This window comes from Diabrotica virgifera, chromosome 3, assembly GCF_917563875.1.
Source record: "Diabrotica virgifera virgifera chromosome 3, PGI_DIABVI_V3a".
NCBI lineage: Eukaryota > Metazoa > Arthropoda > Insecta > Coleoptera > Chrysomelidae > Diabrotica > Diabrotica virgifera.
Genome location: NC_065445.1, coordinates 90,149,558 through 90,170,823, shown reverse-complemented (window position 1 = coordinate 90,170,823; position 21,266 = coordinate 90,149,558). Strand labels below are relative to the sequence as shown.

Sequence of the window (21,266 nt, the reverse complement as noted above, 5' to 3'; positions counted from 1 at the left end):
TATTACGTAATGTAAACTTTGTCATTTACATATTGTTGTGTACACTGTATTGTTTTTCATAATAAATACCGTATATGTTCTCCATTGTGTTTTGCTGTAATTACGTTTCTTTCCCGGAAAAGGCCTTTTTCGAGAAAAATCCAATTATCCGGATTTTTGATTATCCGGATCTGGTCCGGTCCCAATTAATCCGGATAATTGGAGATCTACTGTATTTTATAAGGCAAATTATATCGAACCACCACATTTTGTTCTACGAACGTACGAGATAACACTGATTTCGGTCCTTTTTTCACATGTGTCATTTAGGATCAACGAGTTTCATTATCGAACCAGCTGTTAGATACTTTTTGTTTATCAGATTTTTAAAATATTGCAGTACATGTCACTTAACTTGCAAGTACTTATCGGTCTTATAATTAATTGACTTTTTGTTTTTGTTTATGTGGTACATTTCGAGAAATAGTCTTTTTTATAGATATTTTTTATATCTTGACATCTGACAAATTAAATGTATGGCCTGTTGTGTTGGAATGATGTGCTGCACAAGAATTTCTGCGATATTCTTTGTTTTAACCACTCCTGTGTTTGCCTATATACTGCCCATCATATTCGAGACAAAGAAGTTGGTAAATGAGATTACTCCGATTTAAAAGCGGTGTCTGGTCTTTAAGCTTCTAGAATAAGCTGTAATTGGGTAAGATCTTGTATTTAACTGTTTTGATTTTCACAGCAGCTTAATTAATTATATTGTCATTTAAGCCATTTACATAGGGTAAATTTTTGTAAATAACGAGATCTGTTGGTTTGATATCACATTGCCCGTCATATAAGTCTGAGTTGTAGATTAGTTGCTAATTCCTTTGAATGAAACTGTCATTGCTAATAGGCAAAATTCTGTTCTTCATCGCAACAACAGTGTTATGTTTTTGTCTTTTTGAGTGCTGAGAGAAATAATTCATAAATCTCCCGGAGTTAGCTGGTCTCTGATACCAATCCAAAATAATCTTATTCTCTGACTCTGATGTTTCTATCATCTTAGTGTGTAAACAAGGATTATTTTGTTCTTGATTAACCTCAACGGTAAGGCCGTCCGCACATGGAGCGACGCTCGAAGTAATCGACTCGATTCCAATCGCGTAGATCTCTCCCTGTCACTTAAGTTCCTTCGTTGTGGCATTGAGTTCCGTACACGGAGCGTTTAGGATTGCAAATCTCTTCGTCTTGTACGACTCTCGTTCCGTGCTATCTGCAGCGAACGAGAAAGTTCGAGTGAGACGCACGTTTACAGTCATTATTTTATTTGTTTGCTTCGTTTTTGTTGATTTTTGTCCTAAATTAAATTTTAGTCTTTTTAAAGATCGGTGAATGTTATGTTCGTTGATTGTAGTACTATTAGCTTTGTGGAAATATATTGTTTGTAATGTAAAATTCTGAAAACATTGAATTTCTGTTTCTAGGTGTTTATTATAAAATTCGTTGAGGAAGTAGAAAAATACCCTCAACTGTATAAAAATGTAATAATACCGTACTCTTCACAGATCGAAATAGTCGTTTTGGTTACTATATAAAAATGCGTTAATTTATAAAAACAGAATCAACTAGTGTGCGGAGGGCAATCGCTTGTGACGCAGGGTTCGTACAAGACGAGCAAGACGCGCGGACTTCGAGACGTGTCTTCGATCGACCCATGTGCGGACGGTCTAAATCGTAGGTGTTTGTGAAATTCATTGAAGATGTCCAGTGTGGTTGTAATACTGTCCTCGGGGATCGCACTTCTCACATCATCCATATATTTGTATAATACACTTTTCCAAAAAATTAACGCACCACCTTAAAAATGGGTCATTTTTGATGTCTCAAATTTCCTAAACCTGTTGTCAGATCTAAGTGATTTTTTAATGTTATATATAGCCTTATTCTTTAACAATATTGCTGTAATAATATTGTTGCTAGACAGGTAATGTATGCTGGGTGTACCAATCAAACTGTGATTTTTTCTCAAAGCTCGCGTGATCCTGTGGAACTTTGGATAATAAAAAAAAGTTAGGTACTTTAAGAACTAGCCTTGTTTTTCGTCAATACAGGGTGTTTTTAAATAAGTATGACAAACTTTAAGGGGTAATTCTGCATAAAAAATTATGACAGTTTGCTTTATAAACGTAGGTAAATCCGCAAATGCTTCGTTTCTGAGATAGGGGGTATTGAAATTTTTCTTAAAAACTGACGATTTATTTATTGCTATAAAACCAGTTAAGATATGCAAATGAAATTTGGTGGGTTTTAAGAGGTAGTTATTGCGCATTTTTTATATACAATGGACCGTGATAGTGTGACGTCAAAAAGGTTTCCAAACAAAGCAAAAGTTTGACGTCTGTCAATTGATTATACACGTGATTTGTGTAATCATTTTTAATTTTGTTTTGTTTTAACAATCATCTGCACATTTTTTCTAAAGACACAATCCTTGTTAGTCATATCAATCATATTGCTTTTAATTTTATAAATGGCCTTACACAAAATCAAGGATTTACACACTACATAGTACTTACTGCGTTTCTTCAGGTTCTTAACCAGTCCTATTTGGAAATATGGTGGGAAATATACTATGAGCATTGATTACAACCACGGGTACCCAACACATTACCATTTTGTAAAAATTAAACATCCTACAAGCAGTATATTCCAATTATAAAAACTAAAACAAACACCACGTGTGAATTTTTGACAGATTTTTGCTTTGCTTGGAAACCTTTCCAGAGTAGCCAACATTGATTTGACGTCACGACTATCACGGTCCATTAGTAATTTAATATTCACCATTGGCGCGCATACGGGTAATATGACCCTTATGTGCGCCAATGGTAAACATAAAATTATTAATTGTATGGCAAAAAATGCACAATAACTACCTCTTAAAACCCACCAAATTTCATTTCATATCTCAACCGGTTTTAGAGCAAGAAATAAATCATCAGTTTGTAAGAAAAATTTCATATGACACACCCCCTATCTCGAAAACGAAGCATTTGCGGACATCGTTTATAGAGCAAAATGTCATTATTTTTTTCATGCAGAATTACCCCTTAAAGTTTGCCATACTTATTTTAAGAAAACCCTGTATTGATGAAAAACAAGGCTAGTTGATAAAGTACCTAACTTTTTTATTATCCAACATAAGCGAATGAATAAAAAAACAGAATGTTAAGAAAACATGAGGCTATAGTTGGGTTTTAATTCCAGTATTTTATAAATGCTAGAATATTCCACCGGGTCACGCGAGCTACAATGGCAATTTACCTGTCTAGCAACAATATTATTACAGCAATATTGTTAAAGAATAAGGCTATAACATATTAAAAAATCACTTAAATTTGACAACAGGCTTAGGAAATTCGAGACATCAAAAATTACCCATTTTTAAGGTGGTGCGGTAATTTCTTGGAGAAGTGTATGAACGATAACTTAAACGGGTAGTCGTGGAATTTTTATACTGAATAGATCTAAAGCTATGTTGGCTAGAATAGAGCTGATCGGAGAGCCCATGGTAGTGCCAAATATTTGTGAGTAAAAGGTTCCACCAAAGGAGAAGTACATATTAGAAAAAATAAAGTCGATCAGCTTGAAGAATTATTCTTAATTAGTGTTGGTATTTGGTTCTACCGTTCTACTAAGTGCCAATTTTGTTCTAAAATTGTTCTAAAATTTAGTACCGCATCTAGGGATAAGATAAGTACAAATGGTTGAGGGATTGTAAAATTCCTGATTTGTTCGACAAACGTAAATGTAACTTTCACATTGTAGTTGGTGTATTAATTATTGGTGTATTGGATATATACAGAGTGAGTCTGTAATTTGGAATAAATTCCATATCTCAAATACTAATCGTTTTTTTGAAAAATGCTCAGACACTTAGATTAGTATTTCAAATTGTCCTTTTTGACATACAATAATAATGTATACAGGGTGTCCCAATTTAGTGATATGACGTCATCGTTGATTTTCTTAAATGGCAACACTGTCTTTTTGATAGCTATTTTGATAGGGTGTGTAAGGTGATACATAACTACATAATATCAAATTTTTATTCTATACAATTTACAAGATAACAAAAAATAACAAAGTTATGTCTGTAATTTGGAATAAATTCAATAATTCAAATACGAATTGTTTTTTTGAAAAATGCTCAGACCCGTCGATTAGTATTTCAAGTCGTCATTTTTGACATACAATAATAATGTATACAGGGTGTCCCAATTTAGAGATATGACGTCATAGTTGATTTTCTTAAATGGCAACACTGTCATTGTGATAGCTATTTTGATAGGGTGTGTAAAGTTATACATAACTGCGCAAAATTTTCAATTTTTATTCCCTACCATTTACAAGATAATAAAAAATAACAAAGTTATGAAAAACAAGTAATCAAATAATAATTGAATTTAATTATTTCAATTAAGCAAATGCTCATAATGTTGCCCTCAATTATTGTCAAATAGTCAACGGGCAACATTATGAGCATTTGCTTAATTGAAATAATTAAATTCAATTATTATTTGATTACTTACTACTTACTATTTACTCTTATTCATAATTTTGTTATTTTTTATTATCTTGTAAATGGTAGGGAGTAAAAATTTAAAATTTTGCAGTTATGTATAACTTTACACACCCTATCAAAATAGCTAAATCAAAATGACAGTGTTGCCATTTAAGAAAATCAACGATAATGTCATATCTATAAATTGGGACACCCTGTATACATTATTATTGTATGTCAAAAATGACAATTTGAAATATTAATCGAACGGTCTGAGAATTTTTCAAAAAAACAATTAGTATTTGAATTATTGAATTTATTCCAAATTACAGACATACCTTTGTTATTTTTTATTATCTTGTAAATGGTACAGAATAAAAATTATATATTTTTCAGTTATGTATAACTTTACACGTTCTATCAAAATAGCTATCAAAGTGACTGTGTTGCCATTTAAGAAAATCAACGATGACGTCATATCTCTAAATTGGGACACCCTGTATACATTATTATTGTATGTCAAAAAGGACAATTTGAAATACTAATCGACGGGTCTGAGCAATTTTCAAAAAAAAACAATTAGTATTTGAGATATTGAATTTATTCCAAATTACAGACTCACTCTGTATATTAGGTGTATTTAAATAACCCTAAGTTAATTAGGCATTGCTTTTTTCAGACAACCGTCTACAGGCAGCACTTATCAGACAATTGTGTTATCTTTTGAGTTGGGTTGTCCTACCATCAAAATTGTAAAGGAAGTATACGGAAATTTTTTTAATATGTTACAGCTCCAATATTAACCTAAACATAAGAGATTCAGAAAATAATTGAGGAATGATTTCCAGAACTTTGGGGAATGCCGAACAGCATTTTAAATATTGACGGAAAACTCAGTTGGTCCTTTCTTCGATTTTGTTAATATGTTCATTGCATTATTGTTTTAATACCCAGTTATCGTTGCCTCCGATCTTGTGTGTATGCCTTCAAACTTTCGCTCTTTTCACTCTCTAGGAGTGCCTTTTCAGTTATTCTACAAAGTATCTTCATTTATGTTACTTTCTTCAGTCTTTTGGTTTTTGATGTTTGTGGTGTAGTATCTATATTATATATCATAGGTCTTAGAGCTGTCTTATAGATTCTTAATTTTGTTTTAACTAGGTACGACCATTTTGCTTCTGCTTAATATATCGTCTGTACATCGTGCCATCTTTGTTTCTCTTAGAAGAGGTGCTGCTCTTAGAGGACATAATATTGTGCATTGACTAGCACTTATTTTGGAATCTCTGTAAGATGTTTATATTTGGGACACTGGATGCCATAAGTTCAAATGGTCTTAAGGGTGGACTTATACAGGGTGTCCCCAAAAGATTGGTCATAAATTATACCACACATTCTGGGGTCAAAAATAGTTCGATTGAACCTAATTTACCTTAGTACAAATGTGCTCATAAAAAAAGTTACAGCCCTTTGAAATTACAAAGTGAAAATCGATTTTTTTCAATATATCGAAAATATTAGAGATTTTTTATTGAAAATAAACATGTATCATTCTTATAGCAGGAAGATCTTAAAAGAAAATTATAGTGAAATTTGTCCATCCCATTTAAATTTTATGGGGGTTTTTTTCCCTTAAACCCCCCTAAACTTTTTTGTACGTTCCAATTAATTCATATTAGTTAAACACAACGTTTTTAAAACTTTTTGCCTCTTAGTATTTTTTCGATAAGCCAAAATTTTTTGGGGGTTTTGTTCCTTTAAACCCCCCAAATGTTTGTGTACGTTCCAATTAAACTATTATTGTGGTACCATTAGGTAAACACAGTGTTTTTAAAACTTGCCTCTTAGTATTTTTTGGATAAGTCACATTTTATCGAGATGTGGCTTCTTTTTCAAAATATACCTAAAAAATGTAAATTATAAATAAATTTTCAGATTATTAACAGGTCTCTATAATCGTACTTAACCATATACAAATATGTGGTGGAATCGACAATTATTCAAAATATCTCGATAAACACTGGCTTATCGAAAAATTACTAAGACGCAAAAAAGTTTTAAAAACATTGTGTTTAACTAATGGTGCCACAATAATAATTTAGCTGGAACGTACACAAAAGTTAGGGGGGCTTAAGGGAACAAAACCCCCATAAAATTTTTATGGGGTGCACAAATTTCACTTTAATTTTTTTTAAGATGTTGCTGCCATAAGAATGCCACATGTCCATTTTCAATAAAAAATCTCTAAGAGTTTTCGATATATGAAAAAAAATCGATTTTCATTTTGTAACTTCAAAGGGCTGTAACTTTTTTTGTGTGCACTATTGTATATATATCAAGAGGTTGAATCAACCTATTTTTGACCCCAGAATCTGTGGTATAATTTATGACCAATCTTTTCGGGACACCCTGTATAATAAAATATTGTTATCCAAAGACAATTTTGATTTGCGGTCAATGAGCCAATATATATTACTTAAGGGAAAAGGCGCAAAATGTCGCCTGTCAAAATTTTCAATGTGTTTTAAAAGTATTCATTTTTTTCGAATCCTAACAAAACTAATAAGTATTTTTGAAAAATTTAAACGCAGAATGAAAGATTACGTGATTACCGAGGGCCGAAAGTCCCTTAGGGTCGATTTCTCATACCTGCGTTAATCTATAGTTCAGTTGACTGCGGTTCAGCCGTGAACGTCGGTTTTGTTTGGAAGTGCAATTCTCATTGTCAGTTCAAGTTCTACAGCTTTCGAGAAATGCCAATAGATGGAAAACTGTAAAACCATCGCCATTTTGTATCACCTTTTTTTAATGCTGTTTCTAAATAAAGTTAAATTTAAGTATTAATAGTCAAACAGTCATTTTCATGTCCAGAAAGCATCCGCTAGGAAAAATATTCTAATTCGGATTTTTTGCACAATCTTACTCAAAAAGGACTCCTTTTAACAAATTTGCATGTTGCCAGGACCAAAAGGTGGTCAAAAATTTTTTAAACGTTTTTTTTTGTTTTTTTCCTAAAATTATTTTTTTTTGCATGGAACAGAATTTTTTTAGATTTTTTGGATCACTCCAAACAGAAAAGGTCTTTAGTGACTTTTCTCTAAAAATGATAGTTTTTGACATATAAGCGATTAAAAATTGAAAAATTGCGAAATCGGCCATTTTTAACCCTCAAAAACTATGTGAAAAAGTTAAAATTTGAATGTTGCCAAAGTAAGTAGATATTCTTTAAACATCGATTCATGAAATCCCGAAGAGTTTTTTGCAATACAATATTCAAAACTCCTTTGTTTTTTAATTGATAATCAAGCGTGCGCGACACTATTTTCCACCGTTGCATGTGTATACAGTATGGTGCAAATGAAAGGAATAAATTTGTTATTTCGTAAACGGGCTACTTTAAGAAAAAAACCCGAAATAGGTCGATTTTTATTTTTAAGTTATGATATTGTGGCATGTATGGTATACTAGTGACGTCATCCGTCTGGGCGTGATGACGTAATCGATTATTTTTTTAAATCAGAATAGGGGTCGTGTGGTAGCTCATTCGAAAGGTTCTTCAATTCTCTATTCAGTAATGTAAACATTTACATAATTATTTATACAGGATGTCCAAAAAATTTTTATTAAATTAAATTATTTGACAAAAAATAATTAGAAGGACACCCTGTATAAATAATTATATAAATGTTTATATTACTAAATAGAGAATTGAAGAACCTTTCAAATGAGCTAGCACACGACCCCTATTCTCATTTAAAAAAATCATCGATTACGTCGTCACGGCCAGATGGATGACGTCACTAGTATATCATATATGCCATAATATCGTAACTTAAAAATACAAATCGACCTGTTTCGGGATTTTTCCTTAAAGTCGCCGGTTTACGAAATAACGAATTTATTCCTTTTATTTGCACCATACTGTCGGTGGAAAATAGTGTCGCGCACGCTTGATTATCAATTAAAAAACAAAGGAGTTTTGAATATTGTATTGCAAAAAACTCTTCGGGATTTCATGAATCGATGTTTAAAGAATATCTACTTACTTTGGCAACATTCAAATTTTAACTTTTTCACATAGTTTTTGAGGGTTAAAAATGGCCGATTTCGCAATTTTTCAATTTTTAATCGCTTATATGTCAAAAACTATCATTTTTAGAGAAAAGTCACTAAAGACCTTTTCTGTTTGGAGTGATCCAAAAAATCTAAAAAAATTCTGTTCCATGCAAAAAAATAATTTTAGGAAAAAAACAAAAAAAAACGTTTAAAAAATTTTTGACCACCTTTCGGCCCTGGCAACATGCAAATTTGTTAAAAGGAGTCCTTTTTGAGTATGATTGTGCAAAAAATCCGAATTAGAATATTTTTCCTAGCGGATGCGCAGTGGCTTTCTGGACTAAATTATAAATAAATCTAATAAACATAAAAATAATGTTATCGTATATCGTTATGCTTAATTTATATTGTGACTGCGTCTCATGTTAAGTTGCAATAATACAACGCATGCGTAATCTGTGAAATCATCTGAACTGGGTTCTGATTGTTCTGAACGACCGAATTTCAGCGTTCAAGAAAGGTTCAAGCTGGACTCTGGACGTAGTTAAACTGCCATCGGTTGAACGTGAATTGAGAAAAACATTTTGACTTTAAACTGACGTTCACTAGAAGTTCAGGTTAAACTGGAGTTGAACTCGATATGAGAAATCGGCCCTTAGAATAAATAAAAAGTTTCTTTTGAATGAAATATTTGCAATTAAAAATCACAATAAATTTTCTCTTTTATTTTCACCCTGTAACTTATTAAAATGAATATTATGTATAGAAGTTTTCAGGGACTTTAGGCGCTCGGTAATAATGTAGTCTTTCATACTGCGTTTAAATTTTTCAAAAATATTTATTAGTTTTCTCAGGATTCGAAAAGAATGAATATGTAGAGATAGTGCAAACACTCCTGACCATGGAGCTGCGCGAAGACGGAGTCAAAATGTCAAAATTCACGGAAAGACAGAAAGGTTCTATTGTAGATACAGTGCGTTTCGCATGGAAGTGGGGACCAAACCAAATTTCGTCTACTGCGCTGTGGTCAGGAGTGTTTGCACTATCTCTACATTTAAAGCACATTGAACATTTTGACAGGCCACATTTTGCGCCTATGCTAAGTTCTAGTTGTTTACGTTTGGTGAATGTATGTTTTTTTAACGTTAGATGGTGGTCTAAATTTATGCCGATTTATTTGGCATCTTCGGATTAAGGAAGTTGACAGTTGTCAATATATACAGGAGGACATGTTTCTCTATTTGGAATTTTAGAGTTGGAAATAAGGATAGGTTAGGTTTTATTTGTAGTCTGTGTGCTAAACCTTATCGAATGTCTGAGATCTCAATGAAAGCAGCTGAAAATATCTTTTCGCGTTTAGTCTTTGTTTATTAGGTTAACCAGTCTATGCAATTGTTCTATATTTCCGTGGTTCTCACGGTCACGGAATTGTCTATTATCATTTTTGGACTTTTAACGATATTGTTTCGGAAAATAGCGGGTTACTAAAATATTTTGTAATAAATATTAATTAATGTTACCATATCTGGTAAAGGTAGGATCGAGAATGATTCTATACCAAAATATTTGAATTTTTGGTTTGATAATTATTTCATCTACTTCAAGTTTAGGTCTCAGTGGTATCTTTGATGTTGCCTTGTAGTTTTGTTTAGTGGAGGATTTCATAATGTTGAAAGATTTTGTTGTTAATTGTCCCTATTAAATTGCATAAAATCCGTTGCAGATCATTTTCGTTGTCTGCTACTAGCACTTGCGCATTATCTGTATTTTACATATTTTTTTTATTATTTAGTCCATGATGATATTGAATAGAAGGCATGATGAAGTCTCCTTGGTAGATCACATTTCCGGTAGTCTAGTCAAAATAATTTTGGTATATTGGCAATGAAGAATCAGGTACTTTTTTAAGAGGTGTAGAAGCTAATGTTAAAACTGCGGGTTTAATTACTGTAAAACCTCCGTTAACCGAAACCTTTTTATCCGAAACATCCTTTAACCGAAATGGCTGACAGTTTCAATAATTTCGTCAATAAAAAGTAAATTTAAAAAAGCAATATAGTTAAGGAAATCGAACATGTTTAATAGATAGTGCAATCACTGAAGGTGGATATGAGCTATTTTACCTACGATTTCGTTGAACCTCAATAGATTTGCATGTAAATTGGTGACTGGTTAGAAGATATCTCAAGGAAGAAAGGTGACATGGTGCCAACTTGCGCTTTTACCCTGGGGGTGGATGCCACCCCTTCTCGGGGGTGCAAATTATTTTATTGAAAATAACACCATAATTCGATAGAGGTACAATTTCTAAGAAAAATTTGTTGTATAAAGTTATTAAAATAAATCAAAACTTTTTTTGAAGATCAACGATTTTAATTTTTCTTGAGAAAATGCATGTTTTTAACCGATTTTTCATCAATAACTCAAAAACTATAAGTTTTTACAAAAAAGTTATTACCAAAATTGAAGCCAATAAAAAACTAAACAAACCTTTTACAAGAAAAACCTAATGTTAACTAAAAGTGAGTCATAGGTAATTGAATATATATTTTTTTCGGCGAGTAAAAACATCTAAGTATTCAAGCTGAAATAACGGGAAAATGATGCATTTTATAACATAAACTTATTAAACATTTGTCAAAGTACTTAAAAATATTTATCAAACGAGCCCCCGAACATGTTGATAGTATTAAAATTTATGCACCAACATTTTTTCAAAATTTATTTTTTTAAAATTTTTCCAAAAAATGTTATTGTTTTTTTTTTAATAACTCCATCTATTTTTAAGATATTAGGTTTATCTAAAAACCGATTTAAAGTTAATTCCAATGGCTATTTAACCACGTTGAATTTAATCTTTTAGACCCCTTATTTTTTTTAAATAAAAGGTTAAATGGCCCCGGTTGCATGGTTTTCACAGGAAAATTTAAGATTTAAACGTTTCTATCTCGGTTATTTTTTACCCTATGGAAATAGCAAAGCACGTAAAATATTTGACACAGAAAAAACTAAAATTTGGGTATATATAATTTTTTACGTATATTGAGTATTTTTGGAGTTGTTATCAAAAGAATATAAAAATTACAATAATTTTAAAAATTATGATTTTTTAAATTATATCTTTTTTTTCAAAAATATGCATTCTAAACTGGTCAAAATTATTGAAATCATTACTTATGCTAATATAAAGAAGTTCTTGTAAGGATTACTATAAATTTTAATTTTTGTGGAAATGGCGTATGTTTTATTTTTCATTTTTTCCTAAACAATTCGAAAGGGTTCTTTTATTTTCATCATAACTTGCTTAATTTTGACGCCATTAACTTGTTATGAAGCTCATTTAATAGCTATTCTGAAGTACGTTGACAAATGATTAGCAGGTTTATTTTATACATTGCATCGTTTTCCCGTTATTTAAGCTTGAATACTTAGATTTGGGTACTCGTCGAAAAAATACACATCCATTTGCCAATAACTCACTTTGAACTAACATTATTGTAGTTCTTTAAGTGAGGAATGTATTCAGTTTTTTTATTATCATCAATTTCAGTAATAATAACTATTTTGTAAAAGCTTATAGTTTTTGAGTTATACGTGAAAAACCGATTTAAAATATGCATTTTTTATACTAAAAAATAAAATCTTTGGTCTTTAATAACTCAAAAAGTGTTGATTTATATTAATAACTTGATATAACAAATTTTGCTTATAATTTGTCCCTCTATCGATTTATGGTATTATTTTTAATAAAATAATTTTCACCCCCGAGAAGGGGTGGCATCCACCTCCAGGGTAAGAGCGCAAGTTGGCATTATGTCACCTTTGTTCCTTGAGGTATCCTTTAATTACTCACCAATTTTCATGAAAATCGATGGAGGTTCAACGAAATTGGAGGTGAAAACCTTCAGTGACTCCACTAAGAGTGTTTTTTAATAAATATTATATTTTCTTTTGTGTTTTCCTTTGACAACGATATTTTGCAGCTATATCTCTTCAATACCATGTAATTTGATACAAGAAGAATACAAAAAACAATGTTATTTTTAACTGAAATTCTTGATATCCGAAACGACCTCCCCCCAATTATTTCGGTTAACGGAGGTTTTACTGTATAAAAAAAACTTGTTGTTTGAACCATAAGGTTATATAAAAGTGCACAGCCGCAGAATTTTAAGAAAATGGGGAGGATACATTTCTGCAACACAAATTGGAGAATTTTGCTGAATATTTCAACTAATAAATAAGCAACAAAATCTTTATTTAAAATCTAATATTTATGTATTTAAAAAAATATAACTGTAATTTTAATTTTTTGTTTATTTTTTTTTATTGATTACAATAAAATTATACTTGTCACACTCAATATGGATTTTTCTTTGCTTCAACGTTTTTAAAAATATTATGAGTCTTGCCCACACTTAAAAAAAATCATGATTACCTCTCTCATGTGACTTCGTTTATTCAGTTATTCATCTCGAGTCGGAAAACTTTTCTAATACGGAAAATTTTCAGAAGGGGGGCTTTTCGTAAATATAGAGGTTTCTAATCTTTGGTGCGTCCAACAACTGGAGTACTCTTAAAAATTTGTCCGACATTATTACTAGTTAATTGTCAAGTAAGAATTTTATGACTCCATAACTTTGCTCTATTGGGGGGGGGGGCATTATATAAAGAGTCTGATTTTTACAGGATTGTTTGATAAAAATATTTACAACTGGAAACATTGTCCGACAAATTTTTAAGGTTACTTCAGTTGTCGGACGCACCAAAGTTATCCGACTTGACATGAATAACCGAATAAACGAGGTCTCATAATTTTTTTAAAATGTGGCCCTAAGGTTTATTATCATAATGTTCGTATAAACCAGTGATGGCGAACCTATGACACGCGTGTCAGTGCTTAACACACGAGCTTATTTTTGGTGATACTCGTCTTGAACATAAAATTTTTTATAATTCAAATATGTAACAGAAATAGAAGAGTTAGCAGACAAACTTCGGCACCAAAAACATGTATTGCAATGAGATTGGGAAACCGCAGCTTCCTTCCAGTCTACTTATGTCCTGATTAGCCAATTAGGATAGTGTGACATAATTATGTCACAGACTGTTTTCAGCTCCCGGCCTAACAAACGCGAGTTGTTTACCAAGTAACCTTTATTTATGATTTATGATGTTCTATTCCTTCTCGACTTTTGGAGTAAATTCTTTCTTGTTTCTTGTAAATACTATTCGAGATGTTATTTATTTCTAGAACATTGAATGTTGTATAAATAGTAGTTTTTGTAATTAGCAGGGCAGTTGTGAATTTGAAAACGTCGGTGTACTTTGATATGTAACGGGCGCGGTATATTTTTGAATTTGTAATTAGATAAATTATTAGATTTAGTGTAATAAATAAATTAGATATCGTAGTTTGTAAAGAAAGGATATAAATTTAGTGTTTTTCATTTGTTTAGATGTAAGTTATTAAAAATAAATAAAGTCAACTAAAATTAAACATTAGTGCCTAAAAGATCATAGAAAAATTAAGTTTTGTAACAATATGAAGGAATGTAATCCCAAAATGGCAGTTTTTTAGTTTTAATAGCATTTTTACTGCTTCTTTAGTTAGTAGTAGTTCATATATTAGTTGTTGGCTTTCTTTGGTTTGTATAAATCTGCTTAGTAGTTTGTGACATATCTGGCTACCTTTACTTAGTTTAGTGTGTAGCCCAATGCAGTTGCTCAGAGTGTGGCACGTGGAGCCATAAATCAGAGTTTAGTGTCTTTTGAGGATCAGTTATCTAAAGCCAGCTCCTGTCAATGTGCTCAATAGTGCTGTTTCGATATAATGGTTTCTATATCACAACCCTATGTCATTGTGCAATATGTTCACATTAATGTTTGGGCACACTGATCTTTGATCAGATGAAAACCTGAAAAACCTGAGTAGTCCACATGGGCAGGTAACGATTAAATTAATTTTTACACATTGGTTCTTTTTCTACCAAGCTCGAAATAATGTATCATCACATCGTTTAAACACTAACAAAAAATGTATAATTGAAAAAAGTAAAAAAGACTTACAATTTGTTTATTATTGCAACTACGATGACCGATTTCCAGTTCTACAAATACAGCCTTATTTATTATTGGTATAATTTCTATCTTACCAACCAACAACAATTCTAACACTATCTTGTTTCTTTTTGTAGAGGTAAGTTAGTAATAGTAACAATAATAAATCATTGTAAGTCCTTTGTATTTTCTCCTTTCAAAATGGACTCACATTTTCACTCGAATCCGTCATTTCGAAAAGGACATAAGTCCATTAATTAAAACTTCGGTTCCGTTTCATTAGAAAGGGACATAAGTCCAGGACTTATGTCATTTTGAGACAGACTACAATTTTTTTTGCATGTTGACTTGTGGTACACGAAGATGTGCGCTTTTTACATAAAATATGTAACACGCTTCAAGAAATAAAATGACATCAAAAAGTGATATCAAAGTGAGCCTTATGCCCTTTTCGAAATGAGGGGTTCATTCATCATTTGTATAATTGAAAATATATTTTGTTTTCTAGAGTTTAACACTGAATCGTTTCAATATATCGACTGTCTTTGTTACCTTTTCGAACATCCAGCCAACAGAAACGCTTATCAGTGTGCCAAATTGATTCCTCTTTTAATCAAAATACTGGAAAAGTTAAATTCAGATGACACTCATCTTCGGTGCTGTATATTGATAGTTAATACTTTAAACAAGTGCAAATACGAAGAGAATCTACTACAAGAACAGTTAAAATGTAACATTATAGATATTTTGATAAAAAAGCTGCAGCTGTTAGCCACAGAAGACTTTTATACGAATCATAAAGTAATTAATCTAAAGAGGTCTCAAGAAGTACAAAACGATCAAAAAGAAAGTGATGGCAAAAAGAAAAAAAAATCTTGTACGTATTGCACAGAAGTTCATTCAGTGGGTCAAATGCCTGTAAGTATGCTGAATTTAAAGTTTAAACTAAATTTAACAACGATTGTGTGGTGGTACACCAAATTTTATTTTACAAAAAACCATGTTAGGAGTCTCTAACCAATTTAAAACTAGAAAAGTATAAGCTCTTTTTCTTATTTTGGCATCACAACCCTGGATTGGTCTTTGCCTATCTGGCTATGTCCCTACTTTCAGACCTCTGTTGTGCCCTGCTCCTCCATTGTCTTATATTCTTAGTTTTTAAGTCGTTTTCCACGTCGCGCGTCGTCCAAAAATCTCGTTCTGAGCCTACCTTTTTTTCGTCTCATCTGATTCCATTCTAATATTTTCTTTCTTATTTTTGTATCTTGTCTCTTGACATGTCCCAGCCATGATTGTCTGTGACTTTAAACAAATCTTACAATATCGTGGCCTTCATTTAATCCATTAATCTTGCCGTTTCCCTCGATTTGTGCCGTGTTCCTCTTGCACCGGAACGTATACTTTTCTCAGTATTTTTCTCTCGGGTGGCTTTAGTGGCGCTTCATCTTTTTTTGTCATTACCTAGATCTCTCTCTCTCTCTCCTATGGCGCTACAGCTCAAGTCGGGCCCTGGCCTCCCCTAGCATCCGCTTCCAAGTATCTCTGTCTCTGGCTGCTCTCTTCTAGTTACCCACCCTCAATATCTCTTTAGTATCAGTTCTCACTTTGTCTATCCACCTCTTCCTTGGCCTTCCTACTAGCCGACGTCCCACCATAGTTCCGTTAAGCATTCTACTAGGTGTTCTGTCGTTATCCATTCTTATAAGGTGACCTGCCCAGCGCAATATTTGTATTTTTGCATAATTTGCTATAGAGGGTTCTCTGTAATATTGGTATGACTCGTGGTTGAATCTTATTCTCCATCATATACCATTGTCACAAATGGGTACCAGTATCTTCCTTAATATCTTTCTTTCAAAAGTATTAACCCTTTCAGTACATACCATTTTTTTTCAACAAACGAAAAAAATATTTTTTGCCTAAAACGTACTTAAAACAGTTCATACAACACTTTTTTGCCATTAATACAAATATAGCATGCATATTAGGGTGGTGCGAAAAAAGTCAAGTTGATAATTTCGTATCGCTATAGTGCGGAAAAGTTGCGATTGGTAATTATAAGAAAAACAAAACAAAAATTATTCAAATCGGACTTTATCTTCCGATCCCGCAACGGACCTAAAGATTATGAAAAAATGAATTTTTACCATTTTTCCAAAAAATTTTATTTATCCTCGGTGTACGTTTTATTTATCGCTATAGTAAAATTTATTTACAGTTTGAATGGTTGAGAAATAAAAAAAAATAGTTTTATGAATTTAACGGATATATTCCGATCCCGCAAGGTCAATCAAAATCTATAAAAATTTGAAATATTTGATGATTTTGATAAATTAAAAAACATTTAGTTATCTCATTTTTATGTTACATTGTGAAGCTCTTCGCTTGTTTATATATTGTACGACAATATTCAAACAACTCAGAACTCAAAACGAGGGGGTGATTGCACTTCTAGCTCCACACCCACCCTTCTCCCCAACTAACCAATGAGTGTGTGTATTTTTACATTATTTACAGTATGTACATTTCTTTTTCATCTGTCTGTGTCCAGCTCTAAACGCCAACTTTGTATTGTGATTTCTTGGTAAAATCTGGCAGCATGTACCTTGATTTAAGTGTTGTCCTGATGTATCCATCTCTTGATTGGGGTCCACTTACATTAGTACTAGACGATGCTTCCGCGACCAACTTTAGGCACCACTCGTCAACTTGCGTGTGGCAGGGATAGTTTTGTACATTCCAGTCTGGTATGTCGCCCGATGTAATGCAAGAAGTTGTATCTTCATTTGAATCTCTTCGAGGAAGTAATGGAGAAGATAGTTTTGCAACATTCCAGTGTATTCTTTTAGTTTAGTCCTGTTCTTCAAAATTTCAAGTAGTAGGGAAAAAGGAAACACATTAGACAGCTAGGTCAAAGGAGAGTGTCAAAAGTCGGACAGACTAAAGCCAATGGCAAAAGTATTATAAATTTCATCCCTACTAATTTAAACTTTCAAGCACAGGACTTCAATGAAATAATGGACTGGAATATTACAAGACTATCTTCTCCACCAGTTTTGTGAAGAGTTCCAAATGAAGATATAAGTTTCTGCATTACATCAGGCGACATGCCAGACTGGAATGTACAAAACTATCCATGCCACACGCAAGCTGACGAGCGGTGCCTAAAGTTGGTCACGGAAACATCGTCTAATGCGAATGTATGTGGGCCCCAGTCAAAAGATGGATTCATCAGGACAAGACTTTCAAGGTCTATGCTGGATTTTACGAAGAAATCACAATACAAAGTTGTCGTTTAAGAGCTGGACACAAATAGATGAAAAAGAAATGTATATAACGTAAATATTGCAAAAAAAACACTCATTGGTTGATTGGAGAGAAGGGTGGGTGTGCACACAACCACCCCTTCGTTTTGAGTTCTGGGTTGTTTACATATTGTCATACAACATCTAAATAAGCAAAGAGCTTCACAGTGTAACAGAAAAATGAAATAACCAAATGTTTTTTAATATATCAAAATCATCAAAAATTTCAATTTTTAATGACTTTGATTGACCTTGCGGGATCGGAAGATATTTATTTGTTAAATGTGTAAAACTATTTTTTTATTACTTAACCATTCAAACTGTAAATAAATTTTACTACAGCGATAAATAAAACGTACACGGGGATAAATAAAAAAATTTTAAGAAAAGGTAAAATTTCATTTTTTTCATAATCTTTAGGTCCGTTGCGGGATCGGAAGATAAAGTCCGATTTGAATAATTTTTGTTTTGTTTTTCTTGTAATTACCAATTGCAACTTTTCTGCACTATAACGACACTGAATCATCAACTTGACTTTTTTCGCACCACCTTAATGTATATATAAAAAAAATATTATGGATTCATTTGTACCCAAAAGTACCTAACAAATCCAAGAAACTAGCGCATATGAAACATAAAGCAATTTCTTTCCATCTTGATTTTCCTGTACAATCAGAGATTTTGCACCTTAAAGGTAAAGGTAGCTGTGGGTGCTCTGGAACATGTCCATTATTATCAAATTGCACCTCAATAATAGATACATATTTTTTCAGAGCAATGAAGTTATCATCGTTTTCGCCCTGTTCATCATCATGATCCTTTTCTTCCTCATCATACCCTTCGTTTTGATTTTCTGAGACATCATCTATCATATGTCCATTTCTCTATCTTACTTGCATTTCTTTTTCGCAGTCACTACCGTCACTAACACATCCTTCTGTTATATTCATTGCTTCTATGTCGGACAGTTTTTCTAGCTCTTCTAGCATTTTCTTTTCTATTAAATATTGTCTGGGGGCATTTTACTGTGAAAATAAAAATAACAGTCATTTTGGGTACAATTGTGCCCATCGAATTTGAGGTACACTTCTCTATCTGATAAAGTAAAATTTCAATAAAATACATTCACAATTAGTAAGAAGTATCATTACTTTCAATATTGCACTGAAATATAAACCGCGATTGGCTTTTATTCAACCTGATATTTCAAGAAACAAGTACACTTACCTCTTACCAACAATGCAATTGCCGCCATATTGCTTTTAAACATTAATTTTGTCTTAGAATAAAACGATCCATGCGCTATCTGGTTACACAACGTAGAAGTATGGTACTTATAGATTATAGATTTCTTTAAAATTGTTTACGTTATAGATGATTGTAATCCTGTAATATATGCATTCAAATTAATCAGTACCCAACATGACTGAAAGGGTTAATAAGGTTTATTGTCTCTTCACGTTTCTACACCATATGTTGCTATTGGCCACTTATATCTCACCATAGGTTACTATGAGGTTGGAGTTAATGGACAATTATATTACAATAATAATACGAATTTTTAGCCTAATTGTGTATCTGCCAAAGCTGCTGACCATTCCCCACGTCGACAGTATTCGCCTGTATCGTCAGGCTTCAGTGACGATGAACCAAGTCATTGCTTGCCTGGTTTTAGTAGAAGCCCCAGTCCCTGTTCAAGTTCCAGCAGTGACTACACTGGATTGTCTTGGCCTTCCCCTCAGTCAAGGTAATCTTTTTCGTTTTTCATAAATATATAATATACAGGGTGTTTGGTAAAGAATGGGCCATAGCTTAACCTTAGATTTCTGAGCTTAAAATAGGTCTATTTAAGCTAACTTACCCTAGTACGAAAGTTGATAATAACCGAAATACAGGGTGTCAAAGTTAAACTTTTATTTTATTTATTCTTGAATATTTCCTGACAGGCATGGGATAACAACACGAAATTTGGTAAGCGAGGGTTTTTTTGGGATGAGAAATCTAAATTCGCCTCCAAAAATGATGTATTACCCAGAGGGCGCCATATACGTTTTTCAGCGCTCATTTAATACGTTAAATTTTTTTATCCCCCACTCTGCATACTTTTTGAATGAAAACTTTTATTCTGTTAATATTTTTACTTTGAAAAGGTATACTACTTTCATCTCGCTAAACTCAACCGTTTTCGAGATAAACGGATTTTAAATCTGCGATACAACATAATTTTTTGCATATCATTGTAGTTAGACCCGAAAAATAAACTTGAAACCATAATAATTGTGCCAGTTCTCATATTTACGTCATTGCATCGCAAATTCCATTTGAAGAAATTTGGGGTACATTTTTGTAAATTTTTATGGTTTTAAGTTATTTCTCGGGTGTAACAACAATAATAATATGCAAAAATTATGTTGTCCCGCAGATTTAAAATTAGTCTAGGCTGACCAAATAGAGGTCACCGTGTCCTTTTCAATTCTGATGGACAAACTCAACGGTTTCTTATGGATTTTTGGCTGCTGATTACGAATTTCCAGGGTGGATTTCGATCTGAGTGGTCAAAAAATTGTTACAAACAATTTAATTGTTTATAAATTGTTTATAAGGGTCTGGCTCATAAACTAAAAGAGATAAGAAAGAATGTTTCAAATAAAATTTGTTCGTTAATAAAAAACACAGAAAAAACGTTTACTAAACTTAAATCCAACAATTAGAACTCAAAATATTGTAAAATTAGTGAACATGCAAATTGCAAATTGCAAAATAAGTATTTTTGGAAGCTTTATCGATCGTAACTCGGCTTCTACGCATGCAAATGAACCTTAGATGATCTCATTTTAAAGCTTCATTAACAAATTTCCAAACAGAGTTTGTTAGATTACTTGATCTTCATTTGTTTTAAAGTTATACTCATTTGAAGTAATCATTTTCTTAAAAAAATTGTACATTAATTTGTTTATAAGGGTTTCAAGCAAGTTTAAGCTAAAAACATTTAAACTTTAATTAACAATAATGATAGAAGAACTCAAAAGCAACATTTTGAGCTTACGAAAATGTTCGTAAGTTTATTTTTGGCCAAGATATCGATATTTTAATAGAGCGCTCTGAGGCGCAAGATCAGCTCACTGCGTAAAGGTTCATGCGCTAACTTCTCGATGCAAATTATAATTTCTATGTATACAGCGTGTCTACTTGAGTTGGAAACATATGGGAAACTTTTTTATTATTAATTTTACGAAAAAAAGTTATTCTTTATAAAAAGTTCTGCATGCCCCAAAACCTAAGATTCAATCATCAGATATCACATT

General features: G+C 32.2%; 1 protein-coding gene across 1 annotated transcript in view; it reads left to right on the top strand.

The window, feature by feature from the left end:
• LOC126881194 (uncharacterized) overlaps nucleotides 1-21,266 on the top strand; it is an 86,921-nt gene that overhangs the window by 44,862 nt on the left and 20,793 nt on the right. Inside the window, exons 4-5 of the mRNA XM_050645298.1 lie at nucleotides 15,165-15,574; nucleotides 19,527-19,708. Of these exons, the coding sequence (XP_050501255.1) occupies nucleotides 15,165-15,574; nucleotides 19,527-19,708 (592 nt within the window). The remainder of the gene's footprint in view (nucleotides 1-15,164; nucleotides 15,575-19,526; nucleotides 19,709-21,266) is intronic.